General features: G+C 39.1%; 1 protein-coding gene across 3 annotated transcripts in view; it reads left to right on the top strand.

Annotated features, from left to right (window-relative positions):
* Positions 1–9,024, top strand: part of KIAA1328 (KIAA1328 ortholog) — a 512,616-nt gene extending 503,592 nt beyond the window's left edge. For all 3 annotated transcript variants that reach the window (XM_069075688.1, XM_069075694.1, XM_069075679.1), the window contains one exon: positions 1,117–9,024. In XM_069075688.1, coding sequence (XP_068931789.1) covers positions 1,117–1,324 — 208 coding nt within the window. In that variant the 3' untranslated portion in view covers positions 1,325–9,024. The remainder of the gene's footprint in view (positions 1–1,116) is intronic.
* Positions 9,025–19,647: the final 10,623 nt, after the last annotated feature.

The following is a 19,647-nucleotide window of genomic DNA, read 5'->3' as shown; positions in this document are numbered from 1 at the left end:
CTCTGACCTCTGGAAACTTAGAGTCTAGATTTGGAGATAAGACTTGGTACACAAATAATTATAATTAAAGGCAGCATATGTTAAGTACTCTAAGTGTATGTCATAGTATTATTGGAGTTCTGTGGGTTAAGGGAAAGCTTTGTGGAAGGGGCAGCCACATCTGAGTTCTACCTTGAAGGATGGGTCAGGTAAGATTTTGAACAGCATCAATTTAGGTAAAGAAAAGAACATTCCATGAGAATGAGAAGTAGAGAATAGCATGAACCAAGAAGTGAAAGTGAAAAAGGACAAGATATGTTAAAGGAATGTTCAGTTTCACTAGAGCATAGGATCAGTAAGTATAGGAGAATATTTGGAAAGAAAACTGAAGAAAATGTGTTGTGATCAAATTGCGCAAGATCTTGACTACTAGGCTGAATTGTACATACTAAATAAACAGCATTTAGGGACTAGTTGATTACTTAATTGATTTTATAAGATTATCACTTCTTCCTACTCCCTCTTTTTCACTGATTTCAGTCATTAAACATTTATTTCTTGGTAACCATCAATATACAAGGTACAGAATAAGCACTCACTGTTTGTTCACTAACAAAGATTTGGTGGAGGAGGAAGCTACAACTGTTAGCCAAAATGAGGCTTTATTGGAGTCTAAAAATCCTATTAGGGCATATAGGAGAATGGTGTATGATTCACAGCCTTTCTACTTTGGGGGCGAATGTAACCTGTCCTTAAATTAGAGGCTAAAAGGGTTGTGTAATTGACCATGACATGACCTCCAAGCTGTATGGTCTTTTGACTTCAGTCAAGCTCTCCCTCGGTGAGATTGCTGGATAGAAAAATGGTCTTTCCCCCTTAGTTTCTTTCTATCCTCAGATTAATTTGCCCAGCATCTCAAATCTCTGAGGCAAAAAGGGGATATTCTAGTATTTGAAAGAAGAGAACTCAGAAAGGCTTTTAAAGCCTTTTTTTGTTTTTTAACTTTAACACAATTGTTCCTGTCTCCATCTTCCCATTATGTGAGCCAGATCTTGCATAGCACAACTCGTCTTTCTCTGGAAAGAGAGTTTGTCTATTCTAATGATTTGGGCATTTGTGTGTGTTTTTTCTTCACAGGTACAATACCACCCTGTTGGACTTGGTCCATTCCCTGAGTCCCAGTTCTGCTCCTAGACCATGGTCACCTCTCTCAAGGGATGCTTGTGCCTGGAATCACAGCCCAGTCCAGGTCTGCCCCCAAAAGTTAGCCCGAGCCTCAAGGGCATGTGGGCCATATGAAGAACTGGAGGAGAGTCGGATCCTAGAAGAAATTTTCTTCATTTGATGCTGAAGCATGAGCTACAGGATTTCCACAGGAGTTAGGACTTTATGTCCCTGTGTCTGCAATGGATTTATTTCTCCACAAAATCATTTAAAATTATTTGATTGAAAAGTAACTGTGTCACTCCTTTCATAAGGATCTATTTCACTAGCACCTGTTAAATTTGGAACTGAGAGATTATGCTAGTAATCTAAGGTTTGGTCAGTCTAATCAAAATGTGTTATATTTTAAAACTAGCCTTTCATGTGCTGAGCAATGATTAGAAAATTAACATAAGACATTATTTCTTCATCTCAGAACCCATTGCATATCCAGCCTCATTTCTTTCTCTGTCTTCTGTACACAAGTAGAAAGTTGGTTTTTGTTCAAATATCATTCTTTAGTTAAAAAGCAGCATTTTTGTAACACAGGCTATTCTAAAAGGACAGGCTCTTTCACATTCTCTGTTTCTTTCACTACCAGCTGGTCTCCACATTTAGTCATTTAATTCTGAAGCTGAGTTTTCTAAACCTCAGCAAAGAAGGGTTCCTTTTCTTATTCTCAGCAACACTAATGGACAGGCCCTAAGGAAGCTCAGCAGGGAATAGCCTGTAAACGTCTGCTATCTGGCAATAGGGGCCGATAGGAATAAATGAGGAAAGAATACAAGTCAGTCCTCTGAACTACACCATAATATATGAATGGATACTATAGAAACCTAGAAACATTGGATGATTGCCTCTGAATACAGGAAAAAATCTGAAGAGGAAATAAACCTGAAGCAATTATCCTACCAGTTTACACCATTGGGTGGTCACTACCATTTCCCATAGGCAATAAGACTAATCTCTTCTATATTTTTTAAACTGGAAGTCCCTAGGGTACAGTCTCCCCACCAGCATTTAATTATGTACATAGAATCTATTTGAGCTCAACCAGATGTTCTCTTATATGCTTCATGCATTTGTGTAAGGGAAGATGATACATGAATAGAAAATGGCAGCAGAGTTCTAAAAGGCTGAATGGCTCCATCTATCCCTGTTGTAAGGTCAGCATTTCTACAACACCCAAAACTATGGACATCAGTGATGGGTAAGTGCAAATAGTGCATTGTAGGGACTCTGAATGCCTGCCAGGTATCCTAGGAATATATTTACCAGACAGCAACCTCTTGTACTTCTAACTCTGCCTTTCATTTGCCCCAAAATTGAGCTGAGATCAAGCCTCTCTAGATCAGCATTGGCAGGTAAAATTAAGTTTGCCAGCTATGCAGAGGCCTCACTGTGACAATAGTTTCAGATTTATAAAACTGTTTGTTGTAAGTACCTCCCTGGATTCTTGGATTAAATTTGCCCTGTACTATTATAGTGGGGATCTGAAGTTTTTGGAACTAGGCAGGCATGAGTGATTTGATTAGTAGTTTGAGCCCAAAGCTATTCTGTATGATCTCATCCCTTCTGGTTTGACCCCCAGGCTTGGTCTCATTGCTCTATGCTTTGGAGACATGAGAAGAGAAAATTTTACTTCTTCCATATTTTTTCATATGCACTAAATTTGTAGTTATCTCCAGAATTTCTTCTTCTCTCCCCCTGATCCCAAAACTTTATTCTCAGATACAGCTGCTCATTTGAAAGGTTGAAAACTTGCTTTAGATTGCAGAATAAAAGGTCACTTCTGTGAAGGAAACCAAGCCAGTCCTATTTCTCTTTATGTATAGATAATGGGGGAGGGAGAAAGGATGCATAGAGAGAAAGGGTAAAGAGGAAAGGGGAAATCTAGGCAAGTTTTTAATTTCCACAAGTCTTGGAGATTTGGACCATTTTTCCAATGTGAAAGTAACCAAAATATGAGTAACAAGCCAAAACCATTCTTTTCAGTAAAACCAGTTTTACTCTTTGGCATCCTTAGTCACCTTCCCTCAGTAGCCCATGCCACTCACTGGCCATGGATAAACTCTATTCCCTTGGATTAGCTGTGCTTCACAAGGACACCAAGTCTACCCCCAGAAAATTCAGCTTTGACAGGGGGTTTCACAGAGGTGACCAAATTGATGGATTCTCTTCTGCATTAATTCAGTGGTCTTTCTACCCTCTGAAATAATCCCCAAATTCAGGAAATGTGGCAACCTTTGAAGAACCACATTTCAAGGTCTCAACCAAACACTTGTCTTGTTTCACTCAGTGGCTACAGCTTTAATTGCCTCTTTTACTAGCTAATGAATAGACCATTTGGAAGAGCCAAGTGTGGTTTCCAGCAGTGCCTTCACTCCTCCATCTCCCTTTCCATAAGCCAGCCCTACTTGGTTGCTCCTTGTTATTTTGTGAGCATTGATCTTGAATTCCTTGTGCAGAAGGGCATATGTGTATATATGAATAATCCACCTTGCTCATTACCATCTGAGTGGTGTGTTTTTGCATTTTAATCTGTATTTCAATCTAACATATATGTGTGTTTATCCATATATATGTGTATGTGTATATATATTGATGTTGATATTGATAAATTGATATATGGAGGTAACGAAGCTGTTGGTGGAGCTTTGAGACCTAAGCCTGCCCATAGAGTATCCCAGTTGTTAAGTGACCCTTTCTGGACTTTTTAAATATAAAGTAGAAAAGAGTCCATCTCACTCCCAATCTCTATCCTTTGCACACACACCCATGTCATCCTATCCCTGTCAGTTTGAAAGACTTGACAGAATCCTAATGAGGAGTTCTCCCTCTGATGGTGCTATGTGGGAGCTTTCCTCAACTAAGCTTCAAGTGCTATCTCAGGGGAGCACTGGGGCACAGACAGAGCCCAAATGAGGGGGCATATATGCAGTTATAGCTGTGCTTTCCTTTATACTCCATAGGGCTAGGAAGAATAAGAAAAAGGAAAGAACCAAATAAATCTTTAAGGCATTATTTTCTAAGTAATTTAAATACTCGGTATTTAAGACCAAAATTCAACCATTAATAATAATCCTCCACCAGTGACTTTTCCAGAAGAACTTCTTGTATTCGCATAGTAAGAACTCATGGTTGGCTGCTGTCATAGGATGAGGGGGGGCACTGTAGTCCTTCCACAAAGATTGCCCTTAACACTTACCTCCTCATCCAACTTCGTGGCAACTACTGTGGAAATCTGTTGAATGACAGGGGGATTCATGGGGCCTTTGGTTATGTATAGTCTGTGGTAACCAGAGAGATCTCCCATCTCCCCTTTTTAGCTTTGTGCATGGTATTTTTCAGTGTGGGTCAGTGGTTATATACACATGAAGTTTTAAAGTTAATAAATTATATGGCTTGTTTTCCTCCATATGATTTTAGTATTGGATTATCCTTATATTGCTTTTATCTGGAAGACAGGCCTGCCTTGAAAGCAAAAGCAAACACACAGCTCTGCTGGACATAGTTTCCCTAAAGCTTATCTTCCTAGCCTAAGCACTACTTTAGTCTCCATGTAGATACTAGGCCCCTTCAAGTGGATTGGAAGCAGGGGTGAAATAATGAGGTATTCTGGTCCATTGTTCCAATTTAAAGGAGTAAGGGTGGCAAGATGAAAATGTTGGGGAAGAATCCACCACCATTCCCAAAGTGGGGCAGTATCCAACACTTTCAAAGCAGGATGGGCATGGGAATAGAAAGGGGGTATAACCAGAGATATCACCAGAATATCAAAGGCACCATGGTTTTCAGGCCAAGGCAAGATGATGAAATCTAGAAGCTATACCCAGACAATGGACATCATTTGTCATCCCTTGGTGGGGACTGTGACTCTATGCATCAAGAGGTACTGAAGAGATCCAGGAGTTTCATACTAATCAGTAGAGAGATTTCATTCAAGAAAGTCTGATTGGTTTCCAACTTCTGATGTCACAGGCAAATAAATGTTAATCAGATAGGAGGACAAATTCCATGTATAAAAAGATTCAAGATATGGGAATTCCAGAAAAAGAACAAAGCATGAGGGAGAGGAGATGATGAGAAGGAACCTTTAGTTGAAAGACAAACTAGTCATTTGAACAAAGAACAAAGTTCCACTGGATATAGAAAGTGGCTTTCAGGTGGCTAGGTGGTGCAGTGAACAGAGCACCGGCCCTGGAGTCAGGAGGACCTGACTTCAAATCTAGCCTCAGACACTTGACACACTAGCCATGTGACTTTGGGCAAGTCACTTAACCCAAATTGCCCTCCAGAAAAAAGAAAAGAAAATGGCTCTGCAGACTGCAGGTCACATGAGCAACATGGCAGATGACATTTTCTCCAATCCCCATGACATCTCAAACCTCTCTAAAACAAATTATACTCCAGAGATAAAGCAACTTTAGCTGTCTTCATGGTTTAGGACAACCAGAATCTAAAAGAAGGGAGAAACTTAAAAAAAAAACACAAGAACTGATGCTCACTGACCATTAATTCACTCAGTATCCTTTCCATATCTCTCATGCTCTTATATTACATTATACTATATTATAAATCTCATATCCTCTCAAAGCAGCAGGGCTTTGTTAACAGTATTAGCAGACCTAGCAACATGACACAGGCTTACAGCAAAACCCATCCCTACAACCCAGTCCCTCCTCTCTCTTTCTAGTGTCCTGGAGATCCCAGCTCCAGACTATGGAAGTTTGCTCATATCTCAACTGCTAGTTTCACAGCCCTTCAGGAACAAAAGCCTGCTAGGGACAGCAACCTGGAAGCACCAGCAATACAAAATTCTGAATGGCAGTACCAGAAAAAACAGATTCTGAACTGCCAGGTAAGAGAAGTGAGGAACAGAAGGAGTGAGACAGGTCACCAGGACAAGACACTGGGTATACAGGGGGTTTCCAAGACCGAGGGAAAGAACACGGCATCTTGCTGGGTCCAGTTCTGACCATTCAAGTCCACTGGGAAAGAGATAAAGGTTACTGAACCATGAATTGCCCAGTGTGGGAGGCGACTGTAAAACTTTTGAGATCTAGGCTTCAAGGAAACCACAATCAGAGGGGAAGAGTCAGGAAGTAAATGACAAGGAAAATAAAAGGGGGGGGGGAGGGAGAGACTGAAAGCACTAAAGATTTCAGAAGAGGAAAATGTAAAGACCTTGAATACAGATAAATCAATAAGAAAAACAGTAACAACAGAAGGAAATAAGGCCCCCAGATCTAGTAAACAAACTTAGGTATATGAATAAATGCTGCAAAATAAAATTGATCCGACATTTGATGAGACAGAGGACCCTGTGGGATTTAAGGACATGGAACAACAACATGCTATTTATGAATGATTTAAAAGAGAAATGAAGATTATGTGAACAAAATTTATGTCTTATCCAGCAAAAATAATGAGCAGAATAGAAAAACTTGAACCTGCAATGGCAAGTCTCACCAAAGAAACAAAAGAGAACTATAGATTGGAAATACAAATACACAGAAATGAAAGACAACCTAGGAGAAGAGAAACAAAAAAAAAAAGAACATTAAAAGAAAATTTGTTGACAGTAAGCAAAGCATACTCAAAGATAAGATGCATAGAGACTCCCAGAAGACTACACTAGGACAAAAAAATCTTAACACTGCAATGAAGGAAATACTAGAAAACTGTCCAGAACTTCTGAACATAAAAAAAGAAATTCTGAATGAAAGCAATCACAATCTCCTGACATTTAAAAGAAAGAAAAAACAACCCCAAAGCTCCAAACTCCAAGACACAGTGGTTAAATTTAATAATTCAACTCACAGTTTTGCAAGTAATCAGGAGAAAGACAAGGAAGGGACATTAAAATAATGCAATACTTTTTTGCACCCACTAGGAAAAGGAGGGAGTGGAATAATGTGTTCCAAAAAGCAGTAGAGTTCAGGAAGCAGCCCAGGGTGACCTAGCCATACAAGACCAAAGATGGACATTCAGTAATAAAAAGTTTGAAAGATTTTTAGAAAGAAAACCAAAACTGAAGAGACTGTTCACCTCTCAAACACCCCAAACAACAGAAATGCAGGAGGAGTGAATAAATGCAGTAGCCAAGGACAGCAACAGAGAAACAACAAAGAGGTCAGTAAGAGACTTCTAAGCATAAACAAGGAGACAGGAAGAAAAGTTGAAATCTGGTAGGGGTAGCAGCAATTTGGTGGATGGGATATTATGGACAGAGCCTGATGACAGTCTGCCTACAATTGAATCAGTGTATCTTTGTGGGATTACATTGCCATGTAAGGCAAAGGGATAGAGAGGAGTGGTTGATATGTTTGGGTCAAATCAAGGGTTAGCAATGAGGTGAAGATGACCTTTGGTGTCAGAAAGAGAAAAACCTGCAGGGGAATAGATAAGAAGAAAGGAGGAGGGCAGTAATTGAAAAGGAAGAAGGAGGCCTTATTTTGGATGTGGGAGAACATTCCACTAATTAATCCTCCTATAAGTGAAAAGAGATGATCAGTAAAGGGAGATGGGGAGTTGGAACCCATTGGGGCAACTGGTACCTGTAGGAGTAGAAGATTCCAGTGTAGAGATATTCAGGCAAATATAGGGGGAAAAAAAAAGGTCAACAAGAGAAATGATAGATCAGTAGTGGGATGCATAATTAAGGATCTGGTGAGGGAGGGGCTTTACCATGGATCAGGTTCTTCCCCAACACCTGCAGTAATTGGCATTCTTCTGGAAATGAGGCAGAATGGAACAGGGGAAACCATAGAGTAAACCCTACAAGGCAGTGTCAAAAAGTGCCTAGAGTGTAGAGCTTAGAATGGGTACCATGGAAGCTTTGACTGAATGGAGAATATGGAGAAAAGAGAGAGGCCAGATAATTATAGGGGTCATGAATCAGAAAATGAGGGTCTAGAGTAAACAGAAGAATGATGAAGAGAGTGAGAGAAATCCCTTTTGGAAAGGGGGACAAAAACTTTAAGAAACCAATGAACAAGGGGGTGGCTAGGTGGCGCAGTGAATAGAGCACCCACCCTGGAGTCAGTAGTACCTGAGTTCAAATCCGGCCTCAGACACTTAACAGTAGCCATGTGATCTTGGGCAAGTCATTTAACCCCAATTGCCCTGCCTTCCCCCATCCAAAAAAAGCCACCAAAAAAGCCCCCAAAAAACTGATGAGCAAGAATAGCTGAAGGGGAAAAGAAGGAAGAATCTACCTGATTGAGAGGAAAAAAGTAGGGTAAGAAATGTGTAACTAGGTGAAAGGAGAGAAAAAACAACCAATAAACAATACTCTAAAGGGAAAGGAGCATCAAATGAAAGCATGAGGGGTAAGGGGAAGAAAGCCAGTAGGAATAGGGCTACCTTAAAAAAAATAAAATGAAGGGACATAATACTGGGTTTATAGTAGAAGAGGGACCTGAAACTGAAAAGTTTGTGCACAAACAACATTAATGCATCTAGGATAAGAAGGGAAGTGGTTGAAGTAGGGTATGGGGAACTTTGTTTCAAATTTCTCTGATAAAGGTTTGGTGTCCAACACATAGATAGATGATAGATAGATAGATGGATGGATAGATAGATAGATAGATAGATAGATAGATATGTATATATGTATGTGCATAATCTAGATATAGATGTGTGTGCATCCATTCCCCAATAGATAAATGGTCAGAGAATATGAACAAATAGTTCTCAAAAGAACTATAAAGTATTCACAACCACATAAGAAATTATCCAAATCACTAATAAGAGAAATGCAAATAGATATTATGGAAAGATAGGCATACTAATACATTATGGGTGGCGTTTGCAAATAAAGTGAAAGAAATGTCTATACCCTTTGAACCAGAGACTCCATTACTGAACCTATACCCCAAGGAAGCCATTATTAAGAAGAAAGGCCCTGTATACACCAAAATATTTATAGCAATACTTTTTGTAATAGCTAAGAATTAGAAACAAAATAAATGCCCATCAATTGGAGAATGGCTACATAAATTGTGGTGCTGAATGTAATGGAATATTACTGTGCTATAAGAAATTATGGGTATGATGAATACAGAGAAGCATGGAAAGCTCTAGATGCACTGATGCAGCAAAGTAAACAGAGCCAAGAAAACAATATACACAGTAACTACAACAATGTTAATGGAAAATTTAAAGGAAATAAAATATAAAGATCAAGTCTGATTCAAATGAAGAGATATGAGAAGATACCCCTAACAGCCTACACCCCCACCTTCCTTCATGGAGGTGGGAGGTGTGTGGGTGTTAGATATTGTGTGTGTTTCTGGACTTTTCAATGCATTGATCAGTTGTGCTGACTTTTTTTTTCTTTTCCTCACTAAAGTATTATCATATAGGATAGCTCTTAGGGAGGGTAGAGGGGAAGAATTACATGGGATACTATGGTTATACAGAAAAACAAAATATCAATAAAAAAGTAAAATTACTTTAAAAAAAATGGCATTACTACATTGCCCTCTGTGCTGAGAGAGTCTGAGTTTTAGAACTTAAGGCAGTGCCATAAATACCCAAAGGGAATGTTTCTCCTATCAGTTTTATGCAGCCAGATCAAGCAGCTCCTTCTTCTTCTCTTTCCTCCTCCCCCTCACAGAAGAGACAATATACCTGGGATCCAAAGTCCAAAGGACCTTGAACATTGAGAGAGTAAGGGCAAGTCTAATCATCTTAACTGTCTGGTTCATGAGATGAAAATGAGGGAGACTATAGAACCCACCCAACTTGTGGAAAGATGAACACTAGGTATACTGGAACACCTGGGAACATGCACAGAATGAAAATAATACCTCATCAAGTTTATGTTAAAATGAACTGAGCTCTCAAGTGTAGGAAGTACTATTAACTAGTGGTTGAAAGGTGATTTCTAGAAACCTGTCCTACATGTTATATAAAGCTGCCTTCTGTCAGTGACTCTCTCAATCTGTTCCAGTTTAGTGATGGAAGGAAATGTTTTCTGTCCCCATTTGCCTTGGTTGCATCACCCTTTTCATAAAGGATTGGTTAAGCTCTATGGCAAAATGCCAGTCTTAGCCTTTAATGCCACCCCCTGCAGTTTTAGGACTTGTGTGAGGGTTATGGCCCCCAACTTTGCTTCCATCCCTCCCCTCTGATTAAGACATGAGCAATCAGGCTAAAAGTCTTGATGCAACAGTTCCTTCTTACCCAATAAGATTTGATTCATCAATAGATTCTATACAGGGACAGAAAGAGACCAGCTTTTTTTTCAGTTCTGAGGCATCTCAGAGGCCTCTTCATTTGGATCTGCTGATCCATATCATTCCCATATATGCACACAGTCCTTTCCCATAGTTATATAGGATGCGCTATCATACCCATGAGAATACAGTTAGGAAGGTGGGGAGAAAAGTGGGCCTTCCATAATTCAAAGGCCCATGGAACTCTGCAGAATTGAAATCTATTAGTTGGGCTATAGCCTAAAACATTCAAGGCAATAAAGAAACACCAAACACCTATGCTTTAGATGACAGTGAAGTCCCAAACTGCCCTGAGTCTGCACATCATGTGCATTGTGTATGTGTATGCTTTCTCTGTCCTCTCTCATTGGCTCCTAACACTATGCACTAGGGGAACATCAGACACTATTCCCACCCTTTGGACTTCCATACAGAAATGTTTTAAGGAGCTAGGTTGATTTCCACTATCATTCTTACCCAGCACCTTCACTTTTCCTAACCCCCAACCTCTAGCCTAGGTCCCTAGTTCTTTTATCTTGACCCCAAATTGGAGCTCATTTATCTGTTCACATGAATCCAACTACTTCTGGGTGGATGATGTCCAAATCCATTTCTTTAGCCCTAATTTCCCACCCACTCTTCTGTCCCTCCTCAGCATTTTACAGAATAGTTGTGGTTTTTTAGTTGTATGTAAATAGACACTTTGTAAGGCAAATGCTCTGGGTAGGAATGAGAAAACTGAGGTTCAGAGAAATTGTGACTTGTCCAGGATCACATAGCTGGTTCATGGAAGAGCCAGAACACAAACCCAGGCCTTCTGACTCCAAATTCAGTGTTGTCTTCATTGAAACATGCTGCCTCAAATATTTCCCACTGTGTTGTTGCTTCAACATCTCTTCTGACCTTTCCTCCTTACAAATAAAATGTCAGGGGTCAGAGATCCCAGGGCTTTCTCTCCGGGCACCCTTCTCTTCTCCAGGTGCCTTTCTCACCTTTCTATTTTATCATTTCATTTTGTCTTTCCTCTCCTTCATTTCTACATTCAACCTACCCAAGTTATTGCCTCCCTGGCTTGAGACAGGTAGTGACACAATGCATGAAAATACTGAATACAAATATAAAATTCTTAAATATACAATCCTAGAGCACCATGGCCAAAACCAGGTTAAGGGTTCCCCTCCATTTCCTTAATAAAAGAAAGTTTTAGCATAAAGACCTTGGAATAGGGTTCTTGGGGCCAGGTGGCAGTTACAATATTAAGTGGCAAAAGCAGAACTAGGGAATAACCAGGGATACATATTGAAGCCCTTTACTTGGTCAGTGTGAGAAAGCACCTCCATGCTCTGTGCTGCAGGAAACGGGAAAAGTAGTCTCTTGTCCTTTAAGAATGTGCAGTTTCAATGGGAAGATGAGGCATAAAAACATAAATATGTAATACAATAAAAATGTCAGTTTGGGATCAATTGCCTAGTAAGTAATAGACACTTCTATAAATTCATAGAGGAGATCAATATGGGCTCAAGCAGGCTAGGAAAATCTTATGGAGGAGCGAAGATTTAAAGTTAAGACCTGGAGTGATTTCTGAGCCTTGTGACCAACTGTAACAGCAAGCACCCTAGCGTACCCAGGATGGCTGCTAGCACAGGTTCTTTGATCTGCTTTTCTAAAGGAAAACAACTCAAAAAGGGTTAACAATCTTACTTTAATCAAACATATATATCATTTGCCTAGTTCAGGGGAAAAAGTCAGCACCCTGAACTTCAGAAAATGCAAACAGAAATTACAAGCAGACAAAAAATACAGACAGATAAAATAACACAATTCAACAGACAGGACTTCTAGCTGTCAGACCACTACCTACATACATAGTTAGTTACCATAGAGACAAGCACCAACATCTGCATTTTAAAAGCCAGGGGACTCAATGGCTGCCCAGAGTCTTAATTGACCAAATCACACAACTTTTCCTGTAAGTGAGCCCCAAAGCAAAATCTCACCTCAAGAGTATATATAGGGGTGGCTAGGTGGCACAGTGCATAGAGCACTGGCCCTGGAGTCAGGAAGACCTGAGTTCAAATCCGGCTGCAGACACTTAACACTTAGTAGCTGTGTGACCTTGGGCAAACCACTTAACCCCAATTGCCCTCCCTCCTCAAAAAAAAAGCAAAAAAATGATAATAAAAAGGGAGGGCAGCTAGGTGGCTCAGTGAATAGAGCACTGGCCCTGGAGTCAGGAGGACCTGAGTTCAAATCTGGCCTCAGACACACAACACAAAACTAGCTGTGTGACCTTGGGCAAGTCACAACCCCAATTGCCCTCCAAAAAGCAAAAAAAAAAAAAAAAAGAATATATATACACCCTTCTTCAGGGTCAGAGGACATCACAACCTTCATGACCCACTGCCTCATTACAAAGTAACAAAAGGTGTGGACCTTCCTTAAAAAACAAGCCTCCCCTAAGCAAGCTCCTTTTGTTGGGCTCCATGTGAGACCCATTAAGGGGCAGGGAAGATCGTCAAATTCCCTTACCATTGCACCAACAAGCTGGAAGACTAGAATTTTCTGTGATCCTCATGATCTCTCATTCTCCAAATCAGAAACTGTGTCAAAGATAAAGCAATTGTCATGGTCTAGGAAACCAGAAACCTAAAAGGTCAAAAACTATGAACTAACACCTAACTGGAGTTCATTCAGTCCCCCTTCCCCACTAGTTAACTTGAACTAGAAGATTGCAACAAAACAATCTCCCCAAACCCCCCCCCCACTTCCAGTGCTGTGGAGATCCATTTGTTGCTGTGGAGAAATCTGTGAAGTTTTGATAGCTGGTAAGTACCACAGCAACATTCTGTGCTGTAAAGGATCTTTTCAAGAAAGCAGATGCAAATGGAGAAAAAGAACTAGGACACATGCCTGGGCTTGAAATAGAGCCCAACCCAACACCCTAATCCCCTTCCATCCCCCAAGCCTTGGACAAGCAAACTCCAAATGACAGAAATCACCTATGGCTGCAGTAGCGCCATTGTTGCAACACTGTACTGCTGTACCAGAGAGCTGAGGAGCAGACAGAACAAGATAGGACATCATGGGTGGGGAGCTGTATGGCACTCCACTAAACTGAAGGGAAAGAGGCCAATATTCAGTTGGGACCATTTCTGTGCCCCCCAAAAAAAGAATACTTGTGGCATATACCTAGGCTGATGGACCATGAATTAACCAGTGTGAAAGGAGTTAAAGATTTTGAAATCCAGCCTCCAGGGAAACCACCATCAAAAGGGAAGGAGTCAGAAAGTGTGTAATACAGAAAAATAAGGGGGGAAAAAGATTGAAATTACTAAAACTTTCAGGAAGAAGAAAACTCAAAGACCTTGAGCATAAACAGATAAACCAACAGGGAAAACATTAATAGCAGAAGGAAATAATGGCTTCTAGATCTAGTAAGTGAGTTCAGACCTCTGTGAATAAACATTGCAAAACAAAGGAAAATGGTCCAACACTTGATAAGACAGAGGACTCTGTGCATTTTGAGAAGATGGAAGCATGTTTCTGAGGGGTTTAAAAGAGGAAGGAGAATTGTAAGAGAAGAATTAATGTCCTGCACAGCAAAAATAATTGACAGAAGAGAAGAACTTGAATCTGTAGATGGCAAGTTGAAGCAAAGAAGAGGACATCTGATTAGGGAATGCATATACACAGAAGTGAAGGACAATCTAGAAGAAGAAAAGCAAAAAACAATAACATTAAAAGAAAACACATTTTCTATTTAAGTAAAACATTGATCTCAAAGACAAAATATGTAGAGACAACATAGGGATTATAGGTCTCCCAGAAGAAATGACAAGTCAAAAAACCTGAATACCATAATGCAAAAAATAATCCAAGAAAATTGCCCGCAATTTTCTGAACACAGAAGTCAGAATACCAGTTGAAAAATTCATAGATCACCTCCAAAAAAAATCCAAAAACAAAAAACAAAACCAAGGCTGCAAACTCAAAGACATATAGTAGTTAAGTTTAACAGTTTCGTTCAGGAACAACAAATTCTGCAAGTGACCATGAGAAAGAACTTCAAATACAAAGGAAAGGAAATTTGAATGACATAGTACTATTCTATACCCACCAGAAAATGCAGGAGGAAATGGAATAATGTGATCCAATGAGCAATGGGGCATAAGATGTAGTCCAGAGCTACAAAGCAAATCTGAATTTGACCATAATAAAAAAATATATATATTCAATAATAAAGAGACTTTTGAAACATTCTTAGAAAGAAAACCATACCTCTTGAACATCTCAGAAAACAGAAATATAAAAGAGGTAAGTAAATGTGGTAGACAAGGATAGCAACAAAATGACAATGGAGAAACTAACAAGGGACTTCTTTCTATATATTCAGAAAGACATGGGGTAAAGATTGAAGTTGAGTGGAGGTGATTGTAGACAGGAGGGTTTGAGGCATTATGAAAAGGACATCATGACTCTGCCTTTAGGTAAATCAAAGTTTTTGTGGGGGGGGAGTAAATTACAAAATGGAAGGGTGTGTGGAAGGGGGAAGGGAGAAAAAGGATAGAGGGGCATGTATGATGGCCATGATCAAGTCAAAGGCTGTCAATGAGGTGAGAGTGACTACTGTGATCTCTGAAGACAAGCCTGTAGGGGAATGGTTGAGGAGGATGGTGAAAAAGAGGAGGAGAAGCTTTGTTTTGGTGATGGAGGGGTTCCCCTGGTGAATGCTCCTATAGGTGAAGAGTAAAGTTCTGCAAAGGGAGATGGAGGCCTTGTTCTAAGTGTTGACTACAGAGATTTGGTTCTTGAAAAGATCACTCATTCTGTCTCATGAGGGAGGGAGTTGGGGCTCCTTGGGCCAACTCACCACAAGGGGAGTGGGGAGTGGGGCATCCTGACATGGAGCGATGTTCTCTCTGTCACCTAAAGAATTGACTTTGTTCTGGGCATGAGGCACAGTGAAAAGGGGGAATCTGCAGAGCAAGCTTTAAAAGGCAGTGACAGAAGCTTCTTAGAGTGGAGGACTCAGAATGAATACCTTGGAAGTTTTGATTTTATGAGCAATTGCAGAGAATAGAGAGGGACTAATTAAGTATGAGGACCATGAACCCCTATAAGAGGGTCTAGAGAAGAGAGAGAAAAGATGGATAATGAAGATGTATGAGAGAAAAATGCCCCTTTGGAAAAGGGCACATATGTTTGTTTGTTTGTTTTTTTAACTAATGAATAGGATTATTTGAAGGGGAGGAGAGGAAGGGAGAATCTACTTGACTGAGAAGGAAAAAGAAGGGACTACAACTACATAAAATCAGGAAAGAAAAAGGAACTAATAAGACTAATAAGCAAAACTTTGAAGAGAAAGGGATAACAAATGGAAGGGGGTGAGGAGGTGAGAGGAAGGGAGCCAGTGGAAATAGGACACCTTAAAAAAGATTAAGCTAAAGTAAATGAAAAGACACACTATTATTTTCACAGTAGAAAAGGGGGAGGGGGTCATAACTTGATTAAAAAGAAACCCAACATTAGAAACAAACAAAGGAAAATATAAACTTAACTGTTATATTACTTTAAATGTGAATGGATCAAAATATCCAGTAAGACAAAAAAAGTGGACAGATTAGATATGAAAACAACACTACAATTTGTTGCTCATAAGAAATACATTTTAAAAACAAAGACAAAATAAAAGTGAAAATTTTACTATACATCAAGTGAATCCCAAAAAGCAGGAGTTACAATCATTCTGACAAAAGAAAATGAAACATTAAAAAAAGAAATAAACAACAAAATTGTATTATGTTAACATCAGCAATAAACTTTTATTTTCCAAATGTCTTAGCATCCAATTCATGAAGGAAACATTGACTGAGCTTAAAGAATATATAGACAGTAACACAATAGTTATAGGAGACTTCATTGTCCCTCTCTCTGCTTTGGATAAGTGCAACAGATAAACAAAGAAAAAATATGGAACTGAACAAATTGCTGAAGAAACTATAGCTCAAAGACTCCATTGTTGTTGTTGCTCAATGTTTGTTTTAAGTTGTGTCTCACTCTTCATGAGCCCATGTGGGGTTTTCTTGGCAAAGACACTGGAATGATTTGCCATTTCCTTCTCCAGCTCATTTTACAGATGAAGAAACTGAGGTAAACTGGATTAAGTGATGTGCCCAGGGTCACCCAGTTAGTAAATGTCTGAGACCAGATTTGAACTCAGGAAGATCAGTCTTGCTGACTCCCAGACCCAGCGCTTTATCCATTATATCATCAAAGACTTATGGCATCTTCTAAATGGAACTACAAAAAAGAATATATACATATTTCTCATCACCACCATGGAACTTTTACAAAAACTGACCATGTATTAGACATAAAGGTATTGCAACCAAATGTAAAAAGGCATAAAGAGGCATACTTCCTTTCTAGACCATAATACAATTTAAAATAGTTATCAATTTAGGAACCACAAGCAAAAGACAGAATCAAATGGAGACTTAACAATAAAATCATGAATAATGAGAGGGTCAAAGAACAAATTGCAAAAACAATAAATATGTGAAAGAAAATGACAATGAAACAACATGCCAACATTTCTTAGATGCAGCTATAGCATTCCTGAGGGGAAAAGGTATGTCCCTACAAACTTTCATTAATGAAATAGAAAAAGAGAGGATTAATGAACTGAGTATGCATTTTTTTAAAAGCAGAAAGTCTTATATATATATATATATATATGTATATATATATATATACATATATATATATATATATTTAAAGTCAATAAACCTAAATAAGCATAGAAGATAAAATACTAAAAATTAGAGGAGAAATAAATTAGAAAGCAAAAAAAAATACCCCATAGAAATGATAAGTAGAACTAAAAGCTGATTCTTTGAAAAGACTGATAAAATTGGTAAACTTTTCACTAATCTGATTAAAAAGAGGGTAAAACATCTAATCAATAAAATAGCAAATGAGTCAAGTAAAGTCACAACAAAATAAGAAGAAATAAAAAGAATAATCAACATAATAAAGCACAGTTATAAGTATAATGAGAAAACAAATGCACTAGCAAAACTGAGAACACAAAAGAGAGAAATGCCTTCAGAAACATAAAATACCCAAATTGTCAGAGGACCATATAAAGACCTTAAATAACCCCAACTTAACACAAGGAAATAGAACCAGTTGTAAAAGAATTTCTTGGGGTGGGGTGGGGGTGGGGGGTGTAATGGCAAGCAGAGGAGAACTTTGTGCTTTTTTTGTTATTTAATTATTTAGCACCTTGTTTCAGTTCAAGTGTCTTTGAGTCTTGCCCTGATTTTATCAAGTCTTTGTTAAGAAACAGAACCTGTGAAGCCCACAGAGGGAGGGACTTACCAAAGACTGGAACAGAAAGGATGTAAGATGTGGGCAGGACAGTGAGGAGCTAATGACAGATAAAAAGCTCAAGCACATCTGGGACTGAGCAGAACTGGAAGTATGGCTATCACGCTGGCACTTTGTCTGTCTGTGTTGATGTTACTTTGTTAGGTCTGTCTGCTGATAGAGGACATTGCTGTTGTTACAGAAGCCCTGGGACCCTCCTGCTGGTTCATAAGCCCTGAAAGAGGATTTTCTTGTCTGTTTATAAAAGTCCTGGAGGAGGGTTTTACTGATTTTTCAGGGATACTGGGACTATACTGATGATTTGTGTTGATTTCTCAGACCTTGCTTGTGGATCTGTGTTGATTTCAGACAGAAAGTGAATTGATGATGGTGCTGGCAATGTGCACGAATGTTATTGTGGCTCTGTTAAGCTTTGTCTTCCCAGAAACTGCAAAGGCTTTGAGGTGGACTGGTCACCATAAGCTTCAATATGGAATGGGAACTGGATGAGGAACTGGACAAGGAGCTAAGAGATGCCTACCTGTGAGTCCAGGTGATGGTTGGGTGAACTTGGACAAGAGCTGGGAGCATGGAAGAGGTAGAATTTGGGAGCCAGCCTCAAGCCAAGATGAAAGAACCTTTCCTTGGGTACTTAGTGCTGGCTGAGAAGATCATGATTTACTGTGCTGTAGGGGTGGGAGAACTTTGTACTTTGTACCCCTTAAGTATGATTGAGTTAAGGTTGATTAGAAGCTAGTCTCCAATCAAGAAGAAAGAAGACTTTCTGACTGACAATGTGACCTAGGGGTGGGAGACCTTTGTACTTTGTGTAAGGATTGCTCCTTAAGGATGACTGAGCAGTAAGAGCACAGGCCCCAGAGTCAGGATGACCTGGGATCAAATCCGGGCTCTTATACTTAGCACCACACCCAGAAATAATTGGCTGTGTAACCTTGAGCAAGTTACTTAACCCTGATTGCTTAAAAAAATAAAAATAAAAAAGGATGACTGAGTTAAGGACTTACTGAATGATATCTTTTGTTTAAAGCTATATGGCCACTTGAGTGATAAGTTGTTCTGTTATATTATTGTGAATGCTGTACTTTGGTTTCTGTGAATGTTTTGCTTTAGTTTACTGTTGAATAAATAGAGAATTCACTATACTATGTGATCAGAACCGTAGAGCTATTCACAGCAGCAGTCCTCTGGAAAGCTATTTGTGCTTGGCTTTACAGGGGGTGGGGGGTAGGGAACAATTTCTTATCCTCAAGAATTCACAGGAGAATTCTACCAACTTTTTTTTGGAGGGGGAAAGGCAGGGCAATTGGGGTTAAGTGACTTGCCCAAGGTCACACAGATAGTAAGTGTTAAGTGTATGAGGTCAAATTTGAACTCAGGTCCTCCTAACTCCAGGGCCAGTTCTCTCCTCACTGTACTACCTAGCTGCCCCAATTCTACCAACTTGTAAAGAACAATTAGAATTTAGAACAATTACACAAATAATTCTCAAAAATAGTGAGGGCACCCTACCAGGATCCTTTTATGAGATAAATAAAGTCCTAATGCTTAAAAGTAAGGAAAGATAAAACACAGGCAATATCATTAATGAATATCTATTTTGAAATGATAAACAAAACTCTGTCAGACTACAGTGATTCAAATAAGAATTATTTGAAGTAATTCATCTATTTTTTCATTGTGACCAAGTTGTATTTATACCAGGGATATAAGTAAGGCTTAACATTAGGAAAATAATCAACATAATCACATTAAAAACCAATAATTCTGAAACCAATAATTACTTCAATAGATGCAGAAAAACTTTTGATAAAGTACAATGCTAATTTATACTGACTCTATAAAGTGTAGT

Source organism: Petaurus breviceps, unplaced genomic scaffold (assembly GCF_028583685.1).
Source record: "Petaurus breviceps papuanus isolate PSGF00001 unplaced genomic scaffold, PetGlider_PUasm1.0 151, whole genome shotgun sequence".
In the NCBI taxonomy this organism is placed as follows: Eukaryota; Metazoa; Chordata; class Mammalia; order Diprotodontia; family Petauridae; genus Petaurus; species Petaurus breviceps.
This window is presented reverse-complemented; position numbering and strand designations above follow the sequence as displayed.